This window comes from Rosa rugosa, chromosome 6 (genome assembly GCF_958449725.1).
Source record: "Rosa rugosa chromosome 6, drRosRugo1.1, whole genome shotgun sequence".
Lineage (NCBI taxonomy): Eukaryota > Viridiplantae > Streptophyta > Magnoliopsida > Rosales > Rosaceae > Rosa > Rosa rugosa.
In genome coordinates, this window is record NC_084825.1 from 10795355 (window position 1) to 10821547 (window position 26193).

The 26193-nt window shown below is 37.8% G+C and overlaps 1 protein-coding gene and 3 long non-coding RNA genes across 16 annotated transcripts; 1 reads left to right on the forward strand and 3 right to left on the reverse strand.

Annotated features, from left to right (window-relative positions):
- Positions 1-7654: 7654 nt before the first annotated feature.
- LOC133715887 (uncharacterized) lies at positions 7655-10762 on the reverse strand. Of its 7 annotated transcripts, none has more exons than XR_009849259.1 (8): positions 10606-10762; positions 9903-10090; positions 9408-9521; positions 9224-9315; positions 9021-9124; positions 8454-8599; positions 8263-8358; positions 7655-8142 (listed from the first exon to the last, which is right to left on the reverse strand). It is a non-coding gene; the product is annotated as an uncharacterized LOC133715887 (long non-coding RNA). The 7 variants fall into 7 exon arrangements; XR_009849257.1 differs by having other exon boundaries at positions 9408-9453; positions 9903-10097; XR_009849258.1 differs by having other exon boundaries at positions 9903-10097.
- Positions 10763-11500: 738 nt separating this feature from the next.
- LOC133715606 (uncharacterized) lies at positions 11501-14847 on the reverse strand. 4 transcript variants are annotated; one of them, XR_009849134.1, is made up of 6 exons: positions 14522-14847; positions 14121-14266; positions 13713-14023; positions 13309-13457; positions 12474-12511; positions 11501-11821 (listed from the first exon to the last, which is right to left on the reverse strand). It is a non-coding gene; the product is annotated as an uncharacterized LOC133715606 (long non-coding RNA). The 4 variants fall into 4 exon arrangements; XR_009849136.1 differs by having other exon boundaries at positions 14121-14399; XR_009849135.1 differs by having other exon boundaries at positions 13713-13970; positions 14121-14847.
- Positions 14848-15418: 571 nt separating this feature from the next.
- Positions 15419-20904, reverse strand: LOC133717944 (putative disease resistance RPP13-like protein 1). Of its 4 annotated transcripts, none has more exons than XM_062144719.1 (6): positions 19829-20904; positions 16424-19664; positions 16278-16338; positions 15863-16179; positions 15619-15755; positions 15419-15477 (listed from the first exon to the last, which is right to left on the reverse strand). In XM_062144719.1, exons 1-2 carry the CDS (start codon positions 20335-20337, stop codon positions 16472-16474), a joined length of 3702 nt encoding a protein of 1233 aa, XP_062000703.1. In that variant the 5' UTR covers positions 20338-20904; the 3' UTR covers positions 15419-15477; positions 15619-15755; positions 15863-16179; positions 16278-16338; positions 16424-16471. The 4 variants fall into 4 exon arrangements, with proteins under 4 accessions (XP_062000703.1, XP_062000704.1, XP_062000700.1 ...); XM_062144720.1 differs by having other exon boundaries at positions 16278-16342; XM_062144716.1 differs by having other exon boundaries at positions 16278-19664.
- Positions 20607-21095, forward strand: LOC133717945 (uncharacterized). Its single transcript, XR_009850042.1, has 2 exons — positions 20607-20676; positions 20793-21095. It is a non-coding gene; the product is annotated as an uncharacterized LOC133717945 (long non-coding RNA).
- Positions 21096-26193: the final 5098 nt, after the last annotated feature.

Consider the following 26193-nt stretch of genomic DNA (forward strand, 5'->3'; position numbering starts at 1 on the left):
TGATGCATCAACCAACACCATAAAATATCTAAATTATCTGCAAGGTGGTTTAATAGGTCCACAGATATCACCTTGGATTCTTTGTAAGAATGGAATATTTTCCTTAGTGTCTTTTGCATAGGATGGTCTCGATCATAATTTAGCTAAAGAACAGGCTTTGTAGAACGAAAAGTGGGCATAAGAAGCAACCAATGAGGATTTTGGTTGAGCCACAAAGTCGCAATTGACTTGAGAAGTAGAAAGAGGAGTCAAGGCAGCAATATTGGTGTCAATGTCATGCTTATGCCACAGGGGGTAGGAGGCGCCGGCGTTAGCCGGCCGGTGATGGACAGCGGCAGAGCCATGTGGCCTGGCAACGGTCCCTTTATCTCCTTAAATCATTTTGAATTCTTACTTCTCTTCATTCTGAAGAAAGGATGTCCATATGAAGTCTTTAATATGCGGGTCATCATGTCACGACCGGGTTGTCCCAAATGGTCATGCCAAAGCCTATATGTGTCAGAATCTCAAAGATCATCCCTTATGACGTTGTTGGATTCAATTACTCGAATAATGGTTACATATAACCCACTAGAGTGAGACATAAGTTTCTCTAATACTCGTTTTCATCCGTAGTCATTAGAGGTAATGCGAAGGAACTCTTCTCCATTCTCACAATGTGTTTCCACATGAAAACCATTGGCTCTAATATCTTTAATCAAAAGGGTTCTTCTGTGGCCCTAGCAGCGTAGAGAGCTTCGATGACATTAATGATTGTGCCATTTGGCAACAAGAATGGAGTTGGTCCTCGAGAATGAATCAATTTAGATGACTCTACCATTACTACACCATAAACTTTCATTCATAGCGCTCAAAAAACGCTATGTCTGCCCGAGCTATAATAGATCCAGGATCTGTCATAGCGTTTCTGCAAACGCTATAGAAAATTCAACATCTATAGCGTTTTGGAAGCGCTATTGTATAGGCTTCAATAGCACTTCACAACCGCTATTGTTAGATTTTCCATAGCATTTAGTCAATTGCTATGCTTAAATAATCCATAGCGTTTGGTTAAATGCTATTGTTCATTATCTAATAGCATTCCAGTGGTGTTACCGTCTTGTACTTTTCACATTAATGTTTACAATACACTGACTATAACATGAAAATACAATAATCAATCCTCAAACTTTGATCGTAAGTGCATAATTTTCATTAATAATCTAAAAACAATCAAAACACAATGTGGAATTCATAAAATTACACACCTATTGCATTGTCTCAGCCAACAAGTTTTCCTACCTTGTGTACTATTGATACAAAGCTTAATAAAATAAAAAATAAAACTACTATGTTACTTCTCTAAAGCAGATCCAAAACTTTTGATGTTGAGTCACTTCGCCACTTATCTGGGAGTGAATTTAAAGGTAATTAGATCTCCTCATTCTGGACCACCATGAATCCTTCAGGTTATATGTTCCCATTGCAGTGACAGAAATTCCCTGTTCAATTGTAGACAAAGCATAAATAAATCATTATATTCATGGAGGTTACCAGACCAGACAAACAAATGTACAATCTAACCATCCACCACAATCATAAAAGGAAGAGTATCCCTTACATTATCAAAGATACTACATTCGGACAGGGTGCAAGTTCTTGCATCCAAATTATAATGTTCGAAGAAATAATGAAAATGAGAAACTATTAAAGCTTTTGAGGAGAAGAGCACCAAAACACAATTTAGATAGCTTCATGCACCTGTATGTTGCGCTGAATCTTGTTGCGCCAATTGAAATTACATCTTCAAATAAGTATATTCTGTTCATTAGCTCCCTGTGTAACAACCAACCAGCAATACAGTAAGTATATCATGTGTATTGGTGAAACACCATAATTAAGTAATTGATGAATGGAAACAAGACACAGCCCACAATTGACAATATAAACTAATAATTACCAAAGGCTCATCTCTCTACTATCTCTCTTATGTTCTCCACTTTCTCCTGTTTAATTACAACAAATAAAACATAACAAAAATCAAAGATGTCATAAGCAGACCCTAAGAATTATATCCAACATAAAGTGTCAATTGTGTGAAACGCTTGGGTACCTAAACTCATTCAACAAAGTTTCAAGATTACCATTGCCTCCCTGGTCATAAAGCACTATAATTCAAAATCTTCAAACAAAAATGTGAACTTCTTCATGGGATATTGAATAAAAGAACTAAATTAAAAGCTTGACCTGATTGCTTGACAACCTGAGCAGCTACTAGGTCTCCACTCATTTTGGGATCAATACTGGCATTGTAATACATGTTTAAGATAAAAACAACACCAATAAATCAAAAAGGTCAACTTGAGCTTTACCAATTACAGTAGAGGAACAGAGGTGGTTTCTTATATCTTGAGCTATATATACGAAAAGAAACTAATAATACCAGGGTATGAACTTCAACCACAAAGAGCCAATAGAAAAAAAAAAAAAAAATATATATATATATATATATATATATATATATATACATATACATATCAGAAAATAGACAAAATTAGAGGTACAATGAAAAGTACCATAGGACAAACCAAGATTCCCCAACCTGTTATACATATCAGAAAATAGACAAAATTAGAGCTACAATGAAAAGTACCATAGGACAAACCAAGATTCCCCAACCTGTGAAAGATTCTGCTATGGGTCGTCCAAGAGTACCAACTTTTCACAAGAACTTATATTGTTTATAGTTACCCATTCTAAATCAACTTGTTAGGAATAAAGATTCAGCTCAAAAAGCTTAATAATAGTATTGGTATAACACAGTGAGTCATATTCCAGAAGCAATGATCAATTATCAATATGAGCAATTGTAATGAAAGGAAGAGGCTCAAGGGTGAAGTACCTATGCACCATCATCAAGAACGAAAACCATACCATAATCAAAGGGAGACATAGTACCACCATTTGTATTCAACTTCAGATCTGCAAATTGTTGTCAGATAAAACAAGTAATTAACTAAAAGCATCAATCATGGAAACATTACGAATGAAAAATCGATATCCAAGTACATGTAATAGTCTTATTCTTCAGTTTCATCTATTTTAACCATATTTAATAAAGTTTCATTGAAGAGAAATACATCTTTTTTCAGTTTTGAGTCATCAAAGATTGAAATAGAAAGAAGAAAATGGATAGAGAGACAGAACCGATTTTGATGCAGGTGACGTGAAGGTCACACGCTTGAGAACGATGCCTATGGTGCCTCTGCCCAACCCACTCAACACCCATCTCTTGTCACCAAAATGGACGAGATTGCAAAAATTAGAAATGGCCCTAAATCTATTTCTGAACCAACAACCCAAAATTCAACAAAACAAAAATCCCAAACAAGAGAGTCCAAAAACTTACTATTTTGAAACTCAATCGAAAAAAAGTAATTGAAATACTGTGAGGCAGACGCGGTGGCAGAGGTGGGGCAACAAGGGGCGGCGGAGGAGTTCGCAGCCGTCAAATTCATGAAGATCATGGTGGCGATGATTGTAAATCCGGTCAAGCGGACAGAGGGGGTCGAAGCAGGGATCCTGGTGGGTGGCTCAGCTGTTGTAGCGAGACCTGCGGTTATAGAAAAGCTCTGATGCGCTCGTCGTGCACACTCACAAAAATCCTTGCGCCTCTGAACGATTCTGATTCAGATGAATTTATAGTATATTTGGATTTACGTAGAAAAAATGAGGAAATGAAACAGAAGACGAAGAAGGTACGCCGTACTCGAATCTGGGAAAGAGATGAACGAAGAGAGTTGCTGGGATTTTCTGTTGAGAAAGAGAGAGAGAGAGTATTTTTTCTTTGTTTCGAGGCGATAAGTTTTACTTTGATTGACTATCAACTTCAATTTAAAATTTTAACTCCGCGCTCCTTTTATTTTTGGCTGCCCGCTCACAATTTCCGTGTATGGGTATCATTTAATGGCGTTTACATTCATTTAATAGCGTTTAAAAATTGTAAACGCTATTGAAATATTATAAACTTACGATTGATAGCATTTCCAGAAAAAACGCTATTGTGATATGCTATGAATGACACCTTTTTTTGTAGTGCATTGTAGTCACTGAAGATTGAGTAAGTATCATCTCAAGGAATAATTGCCTATGTGAAGCACAATGTGCGTAGTAGCACTATTCGTTAGGCATTCTAGCTCTCCAAAAAACATACCTAAAAACAAAAAGGTTTGAAATTCTAATATGTCCAAGACATTCAATAAAATAAATCGATATTTTATTAATAATAGCCAATGATTACATCAATCTAATCCAAAATAATAAAATCAAACTTAGACAAATAGTAATTACTCAATCCTTTCAGTAACTCCAATTTAGTAGTGACCAGGTAAGATAAGGTGAGATTTTGGCGGAGCAATGCTCACTTGTGAAACCGTTCTCTCATATCAAACATTTCCTAGACATCACAATTAATTAGATGGACCTAGTCGAGAAAGAGTTAAAACTATTGTCATTTATTGATTTAAGGCTAATGCCATTACATAAAATTCGTGGAAAAATAAAGACTATTCAATCAAAATTTGCGGCATCCATGTGCTTGTCTTCGCCAGATTTGAAGTTTGCAATTATGAGATTGACGTCATTGTCATCTCCATCTTCTCCTTCAGTTGCGAGATAGGCTTCTTGCTCTCTCAAGTCTCTATATGCCTTGTATTGTGCAGCTAACTTGTTGCTCGCAGTGCATTGTTTAAACCCATGCTCACTGAATCCACATCTATGACATACGTCATTGTGGTTGCCTCCCTTTAATTGAGGTGCAGCTTGTGCACGTGGGTGATTTTGGCGTCCTTATTGGACGTGGGTGATTTTGGCGTCCTTATTGGACGTTGGTGCCTCCCCTATGGCCGGTGGCATTGCCACCACAGCCGGAGGTGCCGTGCCCCCCTCTCACACATTGGCTTGTGTTGCCATGTGTCCCCGCCTCATTTTGGCGGTTACCTTCGTTTGTAGGGCAGTTATATAGACCCACACGTCCATTTTGTTGTCCCTTAACTTTAGAGTTCCACTCCTTTTGCCCTCCTTTGGGTGCATTATAATTCACCTCATGAACACTCTTAATTCCAACGGGCCTTGAATTATAATTTTTCACTAGTATGTTATCGTGTTTCTCAGCCACAGACATAACATTGATTAGCTGATCAAACCTTGTGATCCGTCCAGCATTGTACACACCTCTGTATTGCTTACATACCAAGAGTGTTGAGACGGGGAATGTAGAGAGTTTTCTCAATTAACTCATCTTCTATGAGATTTACTCCACAAAAATCCAACATACTTGATGCGCAGAGCCTCTAAATTATATTCAGAAACAAACTTGAAGTCAGAGAAGCGTAGATCATTCCACTTCACCTTCAAGTCAGGGAGGAGAGAATCTTGGACATTACAAAAGCGCTCTTCTAGTGCAAACATCGAGCTCTCAGATCCTTGATCGACATGTATTCCCATCAGAGGGATTCATCCATGTGACGTCACATCAAGATGAGAGCTTGAGCCTTCCTGCTTGGCGTTGGCTCGAGTATAACATCCGGATTCAGTGCTTGAATGATGGGCAAGATCCTTTTTGCAGTGAGATGGTTCTCAACATCGGTTACCCAACTATGGTTACCTATGCCTCAAGAGTCAAGCTTAGGAAAGTCGAGCTTTTGTGCATTATCATTCGACATCTGAAAACAAAAGGAGAATAAATTAGTTTCGGAGTAAAAACTTCAACGACAACTAAAATAAGATTTCCAAGCCTCTTTGCTACCAAGAAATCGATTTCCAAGCCTCTTTGCTACCAAGAAATCGATTTCCAAGAAGTTTGGACTAGTCCGAAACAATGATGTTTGAATGGTCAATTTCGATGCTCACGAACACTCTTAGTTCGTAGCTTACGAACGCTCTTAGTTTGTATTTTGGCGTGAACTCCCCACGATTCCACTTTTATGAATTGAACCCACGTTATAAGAAAGATGGGATGATGAAGAAGAGATTTTGGAAGTCCCCGAGAAAGAAAACAACAAGAATTTAAATAAAGCTGGAATTTTTATAAAAACTTACTTGTTGTTCGAAGCTTGAAATCTGAATCACGCGCGTGTTGGAGTAGGCGTGAAGATGCTTGTTGAAGCGAGGCTAACGGGATTGTGAGGCGAGGCAAACCGAGGTGAGGCTAGTAGCAAGGCTAATGGCGAGGCCAACCGGTGGAGGGTTTAATTTCTTGAGTTTTCGGCTTTTGATTTCAGGGTTAGGGCTCATGCTGATAATGTGTTTAAGAATGAAGGTTGTAGAGAAGATTGTAGGGAGAAATTGATGTGTCTTTCATTGATAATAGGAGCCCTATATATAGGGATTATCTTGAAGTACAAGGATTGCTATTCTAACTAGAACTAGGAATCTAGAATATTCTCTTCTATTACAACTACAGAAAGTAATCTTAGTTTGACAAGGCACACTAAAGTCAATTATCCTTCAATACTGCTTAAAAAGTCTGAATTTTTTTTTTTTTTTGAATGTGTTGCCATAAATTTACAAGCAGTAAAAGTTTTGCTTACTGAGATGCTGCATATTAAACATAGGGCAGACAGAGGATACATGCATTACCCAGCTTTCTAAGTATAATTCAGGGCTTAATGATCAATTGCCATTTGGATGCTGTTGTTATGTAGATTCTCCCTTTATATGTTGATCATTCTAGAAGACATGATGTCATAGAGTATGCAGGAGTCCAGAACCATTCCTGGTTGAGGCTAACTTCCGATGGCGGAAAGTTGCCATGTGTGCTGTCATAACTATACAGACCATGTAAAAAGAAGAAGAAGATTCAAGACAGGAAAAACAGAGTATGATACATTCCGAGCTAATAAAGTTTTCCGCATGATCCTAAACTCAAATCTGTAGGGGGAACAGGTACAATGGACTCTGGCAATAGATCAGTATAATCTTATTGACCTAACCATGTAGAACAACAAGACACTGCTCCAAAACCTAAAAGAAAATTCATATCGAATTAGGCCTCACAGGGGAGACGACTAGGTGAGAAACTTTGTGGCTTTAGATTATATGATTTATATCTCAATGTCATTTGAAAATCTAAAATGCACACGTGATTATATTTGAGGATTCAAATACAAGCGGACAAGCCCGTGCTTGGATGTCAAAATGTTGTTTAACTCTAACATCATTGCGTTTAGCAGTTTAATGCAATGCATTTCCTTCTCTCAAAAAAAAAAAAAAAAAAAACTCTAACATCATTGTACAAAAGCAATTCCTAATTTTCAAGAATTTAAGAGAATTGTGTATCTGGAAAGCACTGGAGCGCAGAGCAACTGCAATGACCAATTTTTCAAGAGAGTTGAGATGGCCAAACCACTTGGCACCGTCGATGGTCTCACAAATCAGAAGGTAGATCTTGAGACAAGTGAGAGTACTGGGCAGCAGCCACTCCTCAGATTCTGCGTACTCTTTGCATTGCAGTTCTGAGATAAAGAAGAAAGCTTTAAATAAATTTTGAAAATAGGGCTTGGACATGGGCTGCACCAAACCGTGCAACATCTGGTTTATTAGTTTTCTTATGAAACCAAATAAGTCCAACTATAGGACTTAAAAGGTTTTCGATGATATCTGGTGTAGTTGAAACTGATAACAACGCAGGTACAGGTTTAGGATACATTCCCATGAATGTTGTGCATATTCATAGCTCTGCTTTGAGTTTTCCAAAACAGTGCCATACATGATACATTCTCTTCAGATTTCTAGTTGTAATTAGCTGGAACTGTCCGGAAACTTGAGTAAAACTCTGTTGTACGTGCGCATAAGAATGCATAAGTTCGTACAAAATTGTTGAAAATGTTCCACTAATGATGGAAAAATTGATTAACAAGCACTAGAAACAACAGTCCAGGTAGTGTCTCTCTATAGCCAATAGAAAGATACTACAAACAGGAAACTGCCTCTTCATGCTACTTCTATGTCTGCTCCTCGGAAGTTGAAGCCTTTGACCTACAGACTCCCACCATCTCAATGCAAATAGTTTCTTAGCTACTTAATTAAGAGGCCACAGGTAAATAATTGAGATGACACAAACAACATAGACACCTCTGGTGACCCTCCATATCAGCTGACATGCTGCATGTAAAGAACAGAGAAGAAGCTCAAATCAATTGGCGTTGCAATGCTTTTATTTTTTGTTTTATAGGTAAGAAATACACAACAGTTGATTGACTTGGAAGCTGAAAAGAATCTTACAGTCTCAGGGGAGTTGTAGTCAATGAAGGTGCAACACAGTTATCTTTTGCACGCCCATACACAGCACCTAGATTTCAGTTGATGAGTTCATAGCTCCTGAGATAATAGAGAAGTGCCACAAGCTTTCACTCTTCAATTTCAGATTATTTAAAAAAAAAAATGATCACTTCAGATCTATAGAAGTAAAACACCTTCAGACCATCAGAGGCAAGCTGGCGGCATTGCATAACATCCGGAGAGCTCAAGAAACACTAGAAGCTTTGATTAGAAGAGGTTCCAGAGGTTGGCACATGCAAATGGAAAATAGAAATTCAATACTAGTACCCACTTTATCTATCTGCAGTCGATATTAGGAAGGATTAGTATACAAATCTCAAAACTTATATGATGGAATAGAGGACACTGCAAAGTATAAGATACTAATCCGATGGCTCTTAAATAATGGCATTCATACATCCAAATGATTGTAGAAAAGCTCTGAAATCGAATATGTTTCCTTGTCAATCAGCCATGAGAACTTTCTTAGCTGCCAACAATTAATTTCAGTACAAACATAAAGATGCCCAATATATGGATGACAATGACAAGGAAGCGGTAGAGGTTGCAGACCGATTGAACTAGAATGCGATTATTTATTAATCTTTAAGACAATGTCCAATTTATAAAAATAAAAAATTGGTCATGAATTAATCAGTACTCTAAATACAAGCATTGAACAAAACTTTCAATTGAGTAAAATGGAAGGGAAAGGATCTTACAGGCCAGTAAGGACAGTTCTTATCAATCAAAATGCAACACTATTTGGTCATGTGTTGTCTGTTGCCATGGACACCAAGTTTCTTTGCTGATTACTGTAATTCTACTGGTATAATAGAGGAGCAACGACATTTTGAGGTAATTAATTATCCATTTTCATATACTAAGAGTATGGAAGCAAAGCACCACAAGGAAGTACAATTACCTTCAGTGGCGGCACTGCAACTGAGTATTATCAGGACATCGCACATCATAATTCACCTTTCTCTTTCCATCTTTTCCACAATGTAGCTAAGGCTAAGGATCAAATGGAACATAGAGATAAGCAATGACCTTCGTTAAGACCATTTAATTCTTCAATTCCTCATTCTAAACAAAAGTAAAAATACCTTTAGTGGTAGTGTCACATTCAATCGTAAATTTGTAACATATACACTGGCAAAACAAAAAAGAATCATTATTATCAGCCTGAAGCAGTGGTCAGAAGAGAATCCAGAAGTTACCTGCAAAAAGAAAGTAGACTCGAGATTAGTAATGATATTAATGATTGAGTAAAATATAAATGTACACTCAATTGCTCATTTTACTTTCTGGTTCCACATTGTGTGGTATACTATTTATAGTTTTTCAATGAGGAAATGGAAGACACACTACTGTGGTCTCCAGTTCAAACATTTTTGTAGAAATTCAATATACACCCCATGATGCGTTACAATGAAAAATATCAAAAGATGCTTAGATTGATGTAGTAGCTGTTGAAGTTAATGCTGAATTTCTTATTGACCTTATGCTAGTTAGTTAACTTGAGTAATAACTTTTTGAGGTACTTAATATTTACCGCGGCTTATCACATTGAAAAAGCAGTAGAGTTTACAGAAAAGCACCTGAGTGCTAAAACCAAATATGATCTTGCACATCATATATGTGTTGGGCCAATCCCCCTCCCTTGGCTCTCTCCCTCCCTCTCTCCAGTTTCACTCAGGCAGTATTGTATTTGCAAAGACCATCTCAGTTATTATACAAGACAAAGAAAGTGACATGGGTATGTAGGCAATCATCGGAGCCAAGTATCCTGTCATCTAAAATATAAAGTTACCACTCACAGCTGGTTACTGAGATGAGGGCTCCAAGAGTTAAAATTTCAGTTACTGATGCAGTATGTAAGGAATAGATAATATAACGGATATATTAGCTAGCTTTTCTAAAGTATAAAGGCCCAAGTGTAAAGACCAATTAGACGCAGAATGCTGTTTCTTTTTTAAACAATGTTTAATTTTCTTTGACATGAATTAATCAGCACTCTAAATATATGCATTTAACAAAACTTATCAATAGATTGATTTGGAACGGAAAGGATTTTACGGGACAGTAAGGGCAGCTCTTATCATTCAAGGTGTTTGGTCACGTGTTCTCTTTTGCCATAGAGACCATTTTTCCCCCTTTTTTCTGTCCTGATTAATATAATGCTCCCCTGATATAATAGAGAAGAGCCACAACCTTTTGAGGTCATTAATTCTTCATTTTCAGATTCAGTCCTTAAATACTTCAAAAGTATGAAATTAAAGCACCAAAAGGAAGTAAAGATACCATTAGTAGAAGCACTGCAACCGGGACTATTAGGACAATGCAAATCTTGACGATGTTGGGGATGAGAGCAGTCTTAATTAATTAACCTCTCTCTTTCCCTCTCTGAGAAGGTGATTCTCCAGGAGGTCCAATAGTTGAAAGCCTCAAAAATATTTTCTTACTTTCGGCCAGCTTGTTAATATATAATAGGCAACAAAGAGAATACATTAGCCAGCTTGTTAATATATAATTCAGGGCCTAAGGATCAACAGGCATTACAATATGGTTAAGGAAACATAAATGACTATATCTCGATGTTATGTGAAACTTTAAACCGCAGATGTGATTTTGATAGACTATAAGGATTGCAATATCATTTATTGAATGATTAGCTCTCCTGATTATGGACCCGAGCTAAAAAATTATAGGTTCTAAGTTTCATCATACAGCATTACAGCTTTATAGAGTACTACAATGTTAAATAAGTAGAATTATATTGAAGAAGAAATACCTGACAGATTATTAAATGATTATGATAACTATGTCAAGACATCGCAAGCGCGTCATATCCATATTGACAAATGTCAGTGTCAGCAATCTTGGGACAATCTGCCACTTGCTCTGTTACGACTTAGGAGACCTCTTCAAATTCTGCAAATTGTTTGCAACAAAGTCTTTTATTGCAAGAACTGATTTCAAGTATTAGGAGATGTTTTCACTTTTGACAGGTCTCATAACTGGTTACTGAGGTAGGGGTCCAACAGCTACAAGTATTATGAGATGCTGCATGTAAAGAACGGAAAGTAACAGGATACATGCCAAGAGAAGCTGCTGTTTTTTCTGCAGTTTTCTTCGCCTCAAATACACTTGAGCTTTCAAGTAAAGGAGATCCATGAACAGAGCTACATAAAAATAAAAGAAAGGAATCAGAGCCACACAAATATGTTTGATTTCTCAGCAAACCCACTTGTCAGTTCATAGCTTTAAAACACAAATCTCCAGATGTTCATAGCTTTAAAACACAAATCTCCAGGTGTAAATACCTTTGCTGACTTCTTCAGCTTCAGCAATGGGATGACAACAGAAACCTGATCTACTAGTATTACATCAAATGAAGGCCACATGACTAGCACGCAAAGGGCAACATAGAGGCACCACAGATATGCATACAAAGCATGAAGATGATAGAATACATGTCGGGGTACGAAAACACCATACACAGTAACAGTAAAGGAACCTGGAGAACCAAATGACATTAAAAAATAAACCATGCACTAACTGAGCAAAATAATCAAACTGATATTTTAGTCCTGCACATTACCAAATAGCCAAAAGGAAGCTCAAAGCAAATTTCATTTTCCGACCCGAAAGCCTAACATCCATATCCCTCAAATCCTATTTAAGGTTTCTAATTCCATCCATATTTTTAGAAGATGTTGACATCTTTCAGAGTTTACTATGACTTCTTTTCTCCTAGAAAAAAAAAAAAAAGGATATATAAGCTTTTCTTTTGTTGCATTTGTAAACTGGGTCATCATGTAAACCTTTGATTGAACTCTGACTTATGATCACTACCCCATTTTGCAATTTTATGAGCAACAAACAAACTGGGCGCGACTGTGCGAGTATTAAATGTTGAAAAACACACTCCAGTTTAATCTCTTCATTCTTTTTGTACTATACATCCCCATTACACTTCTCAACACAAAGCTTTTTCCATGGCTCTAACTAGTCACGTGCATCATAGGTAACAGACTCATGAATATATATGCATTTCAGTAGGACATTCAATAATCAATATGGACTGAACAGAAGCATAAAATGTGGACAGAACATTCATTAATCTGGACAGAAGCATAAAATAGACAAAGTAAAACTGCAGTATGTACCTTAGAATGATGCGATGGACGATTGGATTCCCAAAGCCCTGAAAAATAAATAGACAAAGGAAAAGGAGAGCATATTAGTATTTATCAAAAAACAGAACATTCCTATTGAATACTTCACTCCATTATTGATATCTTAAGTTTATTTATCACATGCATGCCAATATATCAGCCAAAGGAATTGATAATGCCAACTTAAGTGCAACATCAGAAAGTGCTCTATCTCCATATAGCTCAAACACCCCAACGTTGACATCTTTTCCAGCATGCATTTCAGTGGTTATGCATTCAATTCTAATCGAGTATTATTATGTTCCAAACAAATCAAGTAGGCAAAGCAGCAGATATGTTCTTTCTTTTAAATTCAAGACTATCAGGTCTATGACCATTTTAAATCCAATTCTTTCTTCTTCTGGTTGTGTAATTGATTCCTCATGTCCTTATCTTTTCCGATCAATTTCTGGATCTTTTGCCATCGGTTCTGGATTTTGCTATATGCCACAAATCATAAACATCTCTACACGTGGTTATCAAGTTACTAAAATGAAAAACTTAACAATAACTCCCCAAGTTTTGAAGGCATTGACTACTTCTAACTACATGAAGGATATGAAAAGCAAGAAAGAGTACAAATCCATTTAAACATGAACACTAAACTACAGAACCCAATAAACATGACGGGGCAAAGTGATAAACAGTAAACTAGAATTGAGTACGGGTGAATCACAACATCTCCAGCTTAGTTATAAATTTCTGCTACAGAAACCATAGTTTGGTCTTTGTGTCTAAAAGGAAAACAAACTTTATATCAAGAAGAAAAGAAGATTGATGTTCTCACCAAGATAAGAGCTTTTAGTAGGTTCCCAATTCTCTAAGAATGCCTCATTTGGCAGCTGTACCTCAACCAAGTAAGCTTTGGTTCAACCCTTTGAGTATATGCCCTCCCTTTGTAGTTTACTACTTACCATTGTCGATCCCAACGAAAACCTGTACATCCAAAACCGACAGGAAAAATCCTCATTTTAAATATTACCCAATTAGAGATTGTGGATATTACTCCCTCCTGGAAAATCAATCTGTATAGAAAAAGTTCTGATCATCCCAATAGAATAACCCCACAAACTAATATACTAAAAGAACATTAACTCAACAAATATTATACCCCTAAAACCTAGAACAAAATTGAACGCAAAAATTCATCAAAATCAGAGAAATTTAAACTGAAATAGATAGAAGACGAACCCTGAATCAAATTGCCAAGCCGCGTTGCTTGATTGAGGCTTCGATTTCAAACCCGGAACCGTGATGTTGATTGACGAGGACAGAAGAAAGAGAGGCCAGAGGATTAAGGAGAGATGTGACGCCAGTCGGAAAGAGAGACGGAGATATTCAAGTGCGTCTGTGCTCCTAGCCGCGTCTGCGTGAACTGAAGAGAAGGGTTTCCATTGCGTCTGCGTAATTCCTTTGATGAAGGTGCAACACTGTTGGTCCTCATGTTATCTTTTGCACGCCCGAACACAGCACCAAGATTACAGTTAATGAATTTATAGTTCCTTAGATAATAGAGAAGTGTCACAAGCGTTAGAGTCACTCTTCAAATTCATGTTATAGAAAAGAGATGATCACTTCAAATCTACAGAAGTAAAGCACCTTCAGACTTTCACTGGTAGGCTAGCAGCATTGCATAACATCTAGAGAGCTCAAGAAACACAAGAAGCTTTGATTAGAAGAGGTTCCGGAGGTTGACACGTGCAAATGGAAAATAGAAATTCAATACTAGTATCCACTTGGTCCATCTGCAGCCAACATTAGGAAGGATTAGCATACAAAATTCATAACATATATAATGAAACAGAGCACACTGGCCAAGTTACAAGAAACTAATCCAATAGCTCTTAGATAATGGCCCTGAAATAGAAGATGTTTCCCCTGTCGATCAGCCATGAGACATTTCTTAGCTCCCAACACTTGACTTCAGTACAATTATATATAGAGAGACCCAATATATGGATAACAATGACAGGGAAGTGGCAGAGCTTGCAGAAAAGCACCTGAGATGGAATTGAATGACTATGATATTGCATACCACATCTTGGCCAATCTCCCCCCTTTTCACTCTCTGTTGTACTTGCAAAGGCCATCTCAATTATTACACAAGAAAATGCTATCTGTCCCAAGTATCCTATTATAAAACTCTCGATCACTACAAACATGGACCTTCCTTTTTCATATTTCCAAGTCTAGCCCACCGAAGATAAAGCTTTCATCCTACTTCAAGGTATAGAAATCCCACCATGGATAAATGATAATAACTCTCACAGTTGGTTGCTGAGATGAGGGGTCCAAGAGTAAAAAATTTCGGAAACTGAGATGCTGCATATATTGAGAGCAAAGAAGATATATTACCCAGCTTTTCCAAATTATAGAAATTCCAGGCCTAAGGGTAAAGACCAATTGAAACTAAAATACGATTATTTATTTAATTTTAACACGATGTCCAATTTTTAATTAATCAGCACTCTAAATACATGCCATTAACAAAACTTATCAATTGAGTGATATGCCAGTAAGGACAGTTCTAATCAATCAAAGTGCAACACTGTTTGATCATGTGTTGTCTGTTGCCATGGACACCAAGTTTGAGGTAATTAATTCTCAATTTTCCTATACTACAGAAGAATGGAATTATGGAAGCAAAGAACCACAAGAAAGTTTGTACCAAAACAAAAAAAAGAAAGCACCATAAGGAAGTAAACTTACCTTCAGCGGTAGCACTGCAACTGGGACTATCAGGACATCTCACATCTTAGTTCACCTCTCTCTCCATCTTCTCCAAAATGCAGGGCCTAAGGCTAAACATCAAATGGAACATAGAGATCGATAAGCAATGACCTTTAGTTAAGACGATTAATTCTTGAATTCCATATTCTAAACAAAACTGAAAATACCTTTACTGGTAGCGCTGCATATAATTGCGAACGTATAACTTCTAGAGAGCTGATATACACTGGAAAAAGAAAACAGAAAACCATTACTATCAGCTTGACCCTGAAGCTGTGGTCAGACGAGAATCCAGAAGTTACATGCAGAAAGAAAGTACACTCAAGATTAGTAAAGATATTAATGATCGAGAAAACTATAACCGTACACTCAATTGCTCATTTTACTTTCTGGTTCCACATTGTGTGGTGAACTGTTTATAGTTTGCCAATGAGGAAATGGAAGACAGACACTACTGTGGACTCCAGTTCAAACATTTTTGTAGCAATTCATTGCACCCCAGTGCTGCATTACAATGAAAAAGATCAAAAGATTCATAGATGTAGTAGCTATTAAAGTTATGCTACATTAGCAAGCTTGAGTTTTAAGTTTCTATGGTACTTAATATTTACCTCGATTGACTCTGCCACATTTTGTGTGGCAGGTTGTGAAGATTAAATTGAAAGAGCAACTTTAAAAGCCTTCTAGAAAGTCTTTGATGAAAGACCAAGTCAGTTCAACTAGAAAGAACTGAAGAGAGATCAGACATAGTAATCCAGAAATTGCGTACTAGAAATGTCTCGAAGGCAATTATATCGTACCGACCCAAAATTGGCTCTCATCTCTCTGTGATTTTCTTTCAGTTTGGAAACTCTAAATGTACTCTTGTGTTTGTGTGATTGAGCAGAGGAGATAAAGAACAGTCTGCAAGTTCAGATAAGAAGAGAAGCTGTGCAAAAATAGAAGCAGTAAATCAGAAATTGCCTACTAGAGTGAAGAGGTGAGTAAACCTAAACAACTGAGAGCGAATTTGATAATTATGCTTACAACTCAGACATCAAGACATGGCAATATTGGTCCTGCGAGCAATCTTAACCTTGGCCTATCTCTGTCTTAACATATCAAGAAATTTTTCTCACTTTCCACGAAACTGCTTCATATCAAGAACCAGGGCAGAAAGAAGACACATTTACCCGCTGAGACATGGCCAAATTGATCAGAATATAAGCCCTCTGTCGTTGTCATATCGTTTTCCAATTGATATCTATGCACTTGATGTGAGCAATCTTGGGCCAATCTTCTCCCGTCGCTCTTTGGCACCGTTCATCAAGCAAAGGACATCCATAGATATTTAGATCAGAAAGAGAAGAGGGTAGTCCACTATCTGGCAAGCACTGTAGAGCAGGGCACCACAAAATCTGCAAGCGTTGAAGAGAAGTGGGAAGCCCACTATCTGGCAAGCACCAGAGCGCAGGGCAATCCCAAATATCCAATTCTTGAAGAGAGTTGAGATGGCCAAACCACTTGGCGCCGTCGATGGTCTCACAATTCAGACGGCAGATCTTTAGATATGTGAGAGTGCTGGGCAGCAGCCCCTCCTGCTCCTCCGCAAACCAATCTACTTTTTCGTCGCAGTCAAAATCAAGTGACAATTTTTCAAGAGAGGTGAGTGTTCGGAGACCCTTGTTCAGATTCTGCATGCTCTTTGCATTCACTTTTTTACAGTCGCTGATGTCAAGTGATTTTAACTTTGACGGGAATCCATCTTCCGGAAAACATTCAAATTCCGGGCAATTCCATACCTCCAAAGACACGAGAGATGGGAGACTGCTGTCTGACGCTAATCTCCCGGTAAGATTGGGACAGCATGATACTTCAAGTTGAATAAGATTAGGAAAAACCCCACGTGACCATTCTTGCCACCCACTCATATTGTAGAATTTTAAAGCCCGTAGAGATCTAAATGGTTTATTCACACTAGTAGTAATAGTATTGCCGTCACCATAATAGAATTCAGAACCTATGGACACCACTTCATGTAACCCAGAAATATCAAGCTCTGTGAGGGAAGGTAGCTGTCCCAATGGTGGCAAGGAGATACAATTCTCACAATTAACAAGTTTAAGATAAACAAGAGCAGAGGAAGAATAATATTCTGACCAACCTGCAAACATTTTGCCTCCATAACCTTTAATTGTAAGCCTTTCCAGGTTCAGGTGAGGTTGGAGCTTCTCAAGCACTTCTCTTTCTTCTATAGTATTATTGCATTCTTCACTTGAATCCCTTCCTCTCCAATCCAAAACCAGTTCCTTAAGAAACTTCTTGCCCCTCAGAATGTAAGCCTCCAAACCGCTGCTATGCACAAGCCCTGAGATACAAAGTCTTCCACGCAATTTTTCAAGCTTCTTTAACTCCGGCAAATTATCCCCAGCATTGTGTTTGTCTAGCACAAACTCTGGTAGCATCTGGAGGTCTTTCAACTTACCCATTTGTGGTGGCATCTTTTTTAACTTTGTCTCCGTAATATCCAGATGGCTCAAGTTGATCAATCTTCCCAATTTGGCTGGCAGTTCAGTAAGGCCTGGACAGTTTGACAACAACAATACTTGCAAGTTATACAAAGTACAAATTGTATCAGGTAACTTTTTGATGGGAGTCGCAGACAAGTCCAAGTACGTAAGATGTTTGAAGTTGTTAATTGAATCAGGCAATTCCTTAATATTGTACCCATATAACTTGAGCACTCTTAAACATTGTGATTTTGGCAATATATCACATCGTTCTTTTTTGAACATCCACCACCAACGTGGTTTTAATGATAGAAAGGTGCGCAAACATTTAGGTAGCTTTAAAGCCTCAAACATCTTAACGCTATCAGCTTCATCATAATATATATCTGAAAAATGACGAGTCTTGCTCAAATTGTTGGGTGAATCACCGCCCTCCCACCTAAAACAAAATTCTCCTGATACAAAGCTTGCTAAATCATTGATAAGCTCATGCATGATGAAATATCCATCGGAACTTGATGAAAGTTGAAAAAATGACCTTGAGATTAGATCATTGAAGTAGTCTTGTCCGACTTCTTCTGCCATTTTGTTTTTTTTATGTTGCAATAGATCTTCAGCCTTCCACAAGTAAATCAACTCTGATTTTTGAAATTCATAGTTCTTGGGATATAGTGCACAATAGGCAAAACAACGCTTGAGATGTAGAGGCAGATCTAGATAGCTCAACCATAGAGATGGCAGAATGTCACTCTCATCCGGTGAGAACTCCCACATGTCACTGTTCAATATAGTTTCCCATTCCTCCACTAGCAATTTAGAACATAAGAGACCCCCAAGGGACTTAATAGCCAAAGGAAAACCATTGCACTTTCGAACAATTTGTCTACCGATTTTTTCAAGATGTGAGTTATTACCAACAGCTGCATTTTTCAAGGCATATTTTTCGAATAACGACCAGCTATCTTCCTCAGACATTGGCATGAGACGGTGAGCTTCAAGGCTACCCATCATATGTGCAACATTTTCATCGCGTGTTGTGACAATAATTTTGCTTCCATGTGCTCCAAACTCAAGGGGACGCATTAAGAATTCCAACTCGTTATAATTCTTGTTCCAGATGTCATCAAGAACAAAGAAGAACCTTTTCCCCCTCAAAGTTGCCTGCAACTTTGATAGAAGCAGATCTAGGTTCGTGCTTTGGCAAGCTTCTGAGGTGAGGGACTCATAAATATGTTGCGAGATCCTAAAAACATCAAATTCTTTTGAAACGCAAACCCATGCTTGGAGGTGAAAATGTTGCTTCACTCTGACATCGTTGTATACAAACTGGGCAATGGTGGTCTTTCCGATGCCACCCATACCCACAATAGGAATCACACCTATTTCATTGCCAGTCTCATCATCTGATAGCAATAACTTAATGAATCTTTCTTTCTCTTCATCTCTTCCATACACAGACTTTTCTACCAAAGAAGTTGACGGTAGTGTTCGTGATACTCTGTGTCCAGCGGTGACTTCCGAATCCAGGACATCTTTTGTCTGCTTTGAAATGTTGTCTAGTGTTTCAAGAACTTCCTCTACCCTGGAGTATATTAAAGCTGAGTCAAGTGCATGAGATGGAGTAGAGATGAGCTCTTGTACCTTACTGGTGCTACTCCCATATTCGTCATTGTTCTTTTGCTTCAACACTTCTGTTTTGATCTCCTGCAACAGGTCCTCAGCCTCATAGATAGCCTCTTTAAGCTTATGGAGCCATGGCTTCACAGTCGTTTGGAATTTCAGTTGCTTCCCCTCCGCGTCATCAAGAACAGGGTTAACAGATAACAACTTATCCTCTAATTCCTTCTGAACATCGCTTAGGGGCACACGACCTAGCTTTTCTTGAATCACTCTAACAATCTTTTGGATGAACTTTGACTCGTGCCTACATATTGCAATCAAAACAAAAGTATATCATACAAGCTAGCCAGCTCTGAGTCTATCAATTTCAATGAATTAGATATGCGGATAAAATCAACAAATACATGACATGTATATACAGTTGTTAGTAATTACTCAAGGCTTTAGTTATGATCTGAATTTACATACCCGTCAGCTTCATTTTGTAAATTCATTCCTGCTAGACCTGCAACTTCTCTAAGTGCTGCCCTCCATCTTCTCACTTTACTCAACGATTGAGTTTTCTGGTGTCTAGTAAATGCTTTTGCAACACTTCCAGTCTGCTTCCTCAGATGGGATGGATCAACGTCGTAGAAGACTGGTAAAACGAAATGATTGGAGGTCCTCTTGCGTTCAAGGATCATGACAAGCTCTTCGAGGCACCATTTGGAAGAGGTGTAGTCTTTCGAAAACACAATGACAGAACTTCGTGACTGTCGAATGGCATTCTCAAGCTCTTCCTTGATATTTTTCCCTTTCTCGAGTCCGTAATCCCGGAAAGTTTGAAATCGGGCGTTGACAAGGGCCGTGTAGAGGTGATCAGTGAAGTTCTTTCGAGTATCTTCACCTCTGAAGCTCAAGAACACGTGATAGAGAAATGGATAAGGAGAGGTAGTGTATTTGGAAAGGGAGGCCTTGTGACCTCGGAACAGAGCCATAGATGAACCAACAAAACTCTGCTAAGGGAAATCTCAAAATTTTGGTGGTTTCTCAGTTGAGTGGGAATTGGTTTCAAATTCTCTAGAAGTTACACTACACGCCCCTTCCTTTCTCTTTTACTATCTCCTTTTGCTTTTGTCTTTTTCGACTAGGTCTCTCCTTTTGCTTTTGGTGGGATGTCGGTGTCCCTTTCGGCCTTTCCTTTTGGGACTATACTAAGCTGACCATATCCACTGATGGGATGACGTGTCCTCTTAAATGCCTCCCTCTCACGCGCTCCATCACGGTGCTTCGATCTCCTCTCCGATCTCATCTCCGCCGTCGTCGAAGAGCCCAAGGTCCCTCTGCATATGCTATTAAGATTGAACTCTTCGTTGATAATTGGATTGAAGTTCTGTTTCTTTGTAGTTTTTGCTATGGAAAATGGATTTGATTTGTGTTATTGTGGAAACAGGAGATGGGCAGCCATGGGAGTGGAAGAGGGAGAAAGGGAGAACAGAGGAGGAAGAACTGAAGAAGGAGAACAGAAAGGGGAAAGAGGCAAAAAACAGGTGTTGGACTCAGTGGGATGGCCATTTCGTCTCTTCTCACTTTGCGGCTGGAAAGCTCTTGTTATTAACTCTTTTCTAACCCACATTTCTGTTCAGGCTTTTCCATATTTTATTTCACAAATTGTAGAGTAGGTTGCGACTAGTGATGGAATAATTAGTTTGCCTAAAGAGAATAAGTGATGGAAATGATTAAAATATCAATTTTTGCATATCTATCGAAATTTTGAAAAAATGAGATATCAAAAATAATAGAGATTTTTAGAAAATATATCTTTTTTAAAAGAATCAATTTATTAGATTTATATACAAATAGATATGAATGTTATCGTTCAAGGTGACTGAGTTTCGATTCCTCTCGAGCATTTTTCCTTTCAAAAAAAAAAAAAAAAAATGATATATGAATGTTAACTTCATCTACATCCAAAAAAAGACTCTAGGTGGTTCCATCAAGTTTTTGACCTAGAATGAGTTACTTTTTGAATCATGGCTCTATCAGGTTTGTTTTCTTTTGCTGAAATTACTCCATGATGAAATCTTCTCACCCAGATTCGTCTTGAGAGAATTTCTCCTCACCTAGATTCCACTCCTCACTCAGATTTCTCTCGAAATGAATACTTCTCACCCAGATTTGTTTTGAGGAGATTTATCCTCACATATATTCCCCTTGAGGATCTCTCCTCACATAGATTTGCATTTAGGGAATTACATATCACCTAGATTCTCCTTGAGAGGATTTCTCCTCACCCAATGTAACACCCCAACCCGGATTCATCGAAACGAATCCAGATTAAGGGTGAATTGGAATATTTGACCCATAAACTATATTGTTCAACAATAAATCAAAATGAAATTAAATCACATCGTCATATAGATCATGTCGTCTAGATTGAACATGATACCTAAGTCAATTGAAAAGTACAAGAAACCTTTGAAACAACTAGACCCCCCCCCCCCCCCCCCCGACCCCGATTTCATCATAATCGGTGATCTCATAAACAGAGGGTGATCAATAGGATCACATCATCGAACAATAAATCCGGTTACAGAACACTGAAACCGATCCGACAATAGCAAGATGAGAGGAGAGGAGAGGAGAGAGGGGGAGATAGAGTTCTAGATACAGCGAGAGAATTCTTCCCTCCTACGTCTCCCCCAGCTAGTCTAAACTTCTATACACTTAAATTCAACAGTCAAGATGAAGCGGTGGTAAACAATGATCCAGATTCAATCACTTAAATTTCCTTTATTTCAAATAAACTTTCTTAATTCTCAAATTTTTAAAAAATCATAATAAATAACTTGAGTATCTGAAAAATTTCACATAAACTTCCATAGACTCATCTCAATACAAACTTTAATACCGGCTTACCCTGTCCTCAAATTGGACATTACTAGTCATCGAAACTTTATGAAATTTTGTCCTACACGTCTTTAACAATTACAGAGATAATAAAATTAATCTCAAGAATTTTGTCTTAACTCCTATAATTTTCCCGAGGCTTACATAGATTAGCTAATTATATAGTTTGTGTCACAAATTTGCTGGGTATTACAAACTCCCCCCGTTTAGAAATTTCGTCCTCAAAATTTATAATAAGAGTTGACCATTAATTGCCTCAAAACATCACTTCTATATTATCTCAAAAGAATGAATGCATCTTTTAATACGCATTTAGACAGCATGTACATTCTATTTTAGTTGAGGTATTCATTTTCCATTTACAGACAATCCATCGATGTTTTAGTTGATACATATAATTTGATTAAAGTCCAAAAGCTAGACCCTATATTGATTGTAGTCCGCATCAATTTTCTTGTTAATTGCAGTCCAATGACTCAGCTACCGCGTCAGATTTATTTCATTTTCCATCTTGTTGACTCAACTCTCATTAATTTTTCTTTTTTACATGACTAATATGCCCTTATTAATTGTCTTTGCACATAAAAGTCCAGAATTAATAGGATTAAAATTAGCAATCTGATCAGTAATTTAAAATCATATTTAATGTATATCTTTCTTAAATTATTCTTATTGATCCGGCATAAAATTATGGAATTGATATGACATTGAATACCATATTTAATGTAAATCATTCCTAAAATTATTCTAATTTAAAACATGTACGTCTTCTATAAGTTAGCAATCTTTCTAAAGCATTTTTTTGATAATGTTTTTCTTCTTCAACACCAAAGCTTCTCTGGTTATGGCTCTTGTATGTAATGTCATGTTTTTTATGAACGTGGTTCTCCTTGTTTAACATTAAGCTTTCTATGTTCAAGGTATTTTCTTGTCAACCTAATACGATTTTGATCCTTTTGGTGTTCGATTTTCTTTTTCTTCTATCCATGGATGGTAGCTATTCTTCTTCTTCTTCACAATAGCTTTCCTAGAACCAAACACACACGCACGCACGCGCGCGCGCACACACACACATATATTGTAGATTGACAAACCACTTGTAATACCCCGGAAAATCCAAATTAAATTCCGTGGATTTTTAGAAATGATTTCACGATAGTAGGAGCGAGTACGAAGCTTGGAAAAGTTGTGGAATTAGTTCGAACGATTTTATTTTCGAAAACGAACGTTATTTAGGGGCTTGTGGAAATTGACTTTTTTTATACATACGGAATTTGGGAAAACTTCCTTCATGAAAGTTGTAGAGCTCGTAAATACGATCTCGTGCATATGTGGAACGCAATATTCGGAGTTCGTATGAATAAGTTATGAATATTTGAAAATTGAGATTTTTCTATAAATAGCAGAAAAATCAGAATTTTTCATTAAGGACGAAAAAATCTCATTTTTGCTGAACAGTCCCCCAGCTCTCTCCGTTCTCCCTCTTCCTTCGACCCTCAGACCCGACGGGTCTTAGTCGACCCGACCCGGCCCCATCTTCCTCCTCCGGCGTCCTCCGGCCACGACCCGGCCCTCCCCAGACTCGTCGCTTCACGACCAGTCGCCCCATGGTGTCATCTTGCCCCGCCGTTTCCCCCAGACCTGGATCGAAGCGACCCCAGGCGGAGTAACCGACCCGATCAGATCTCATCGACGCCGGCGTTGCACGGGCCGATCCTTCCCACTTTTGTGATCTCCTCTTCCTCCTGATCATCCTCATATCCTCCTTGCTTGACGATTTGGAGCGCAGAGCGGTAGATCAAGGTTGAAGATTTTGACGGTTCTGATGGAGTCTGGAACGTGATCAGAAGGCTGAGATTAATCCAACTTCAAAGCTTGATCTAGAACGATCTAGACCAAACCAGACTTAGCTCCAGGTATGGAAGTCGATCACCCTTTCATTTTGAACAAGTTTGTAGTTGGTCGCTTTGCCATCGGAGGTGGTTGACCCGGAGTTGACCGCCGCGTTGACCGCCCACTGACCACCGCTTGTGGCGGCGCGTCAGACCATATTTCGAGTTTTCATTATCTAGGCGATGATCTATGCATCCATACGAGCGTTTTGATATATAACATGGTCATGTTAGAAAAAGTTGATAAATAGTGGATTTACGTTTTTACGTTACTATTTACGGTTTTTACGTTTTATCCACGGTTTACGATCTGCGAAGATCAGACCATCGGTTTTGCTTCAAATTTAGATATGTTGATCGTATGACTGTCCCGATGACTTTGTGAGGTCACGGGCGAAGATCCGACCGTTGGATCTTCGTATAATTGTAAAACAGTAATTCGGAAGGCGATTCGTGAGAATCTGACCGTCGGATTTTCATATAAATTTATGGAGATATTAGTAAGGGCGATTCAGGAAGATCAGACCGTTGGATCTTCATGATAATTTAGGAGGATGATCCTAAAGGCGATCTGTGAGGATCTGACCGTTGGATCATCATTTAATTTGAATCCGACCGTTGGATCGTCGTTTAAGTACGTTTATGAGTTGTTGGCTAAGTTAAGATCATTATTGGATTAGGTGATCGATGGATTGATTTGGTGGACGATTCGGATTGATATATTTGGCTTTTTAGAAGACGCAGCTGGATTAGAGGTGAGTAAACCTCACGTGGTTCATATTACGAACTGAATAAATTTAATTACTTTATTTTTGTCGCAATTGTGTGAAAATATTTGTGGAATAAATATTTGTTTTAAATCATATGGACTTGATCAACTACGGTCCATAGGTAAGTAAAATGATTTTATTATACAAATGAATTTCACGGTTTTTATGCTTGAACTATAGTTGGTATTAGTGGTCATCCCTGAGCGGATGATTACGTATATATATATATATTTACGTGGAATATATATATTGGTTGACGTGTTATTGGTGTGATGAAATGATTGAGAATGAATTGGATATTATTCAAGCTATTAATCTACCATTTAATTGTTGAATAATGAAATGTTGATCATGTGGTGTGAAAGCTATTTTATATGCCCAATTGTGAATATGTGGAAATTATTTTAAGAAATAAAGATTTGTCTTGAAATAATATGTCTCTTTATGTGGGTGTACATATACATATATACGATCTATAAATCATAAAGATTGTATTTTGTGATTTTGATTATGTCTGAGAAGTACAATTGTGAAGCCGGGTGTTATCTACTACCCCGTGCTTAAGTGAATTACTGGTAAATGTGTTTTGGTGTTATGTGGAAGTTAGCCTTGGGCCCTAGTCCCTACAGATAGTGCACTATTATACTCATAGGAAAGAGGTGTCTACCTTGGGTATACATACTTTGGAGGTGTCCTCTGTATGCTGCGGCTTACCCATGCTTTGGTATTATGGACCCTAGCATGTGGATTCCCGTGCTTTGGTATTATGGACCCTAGCACGTGGATTTATGATTTGTTACCAGTCAACCTGGCTTTCCCGTGTTTTGGTATTATGGACCCTAACACGTGGATTTATGATTTGTTACCAGTTAATCCGAAAATTCACTAAAATGAAAAGTGTACTTATATTATTTTGATCAAATATCTATCTGTGATATATTGTTAATATGTGAAGGTGTTAGTGAAAAGAGAATCAAGCATGCTTTGCTTTAATGTTATTTCACATATTAATGTTGCAATAGTTGTTGGTTGTAATCAGTCAAATGTTGAGTTTTAAAAGAGAGTATCGAGAATATACTTGCTTTTATGTTTATGTGATTTTTGGAGTTACCGTGTGACTGTGTTGATTGTTTACTTGAGTTATAATAAATATAATTGAATAAATCAACAGTTCTTTCTTGTTTACTCATACGGGCTGTCAAAAGCTTACCGGGTTTTGTGTTGTTGCAATTCCCGGTACACTATTCAAATTGTGTAGCGGGTAATCTCACAGGTCAGGAGA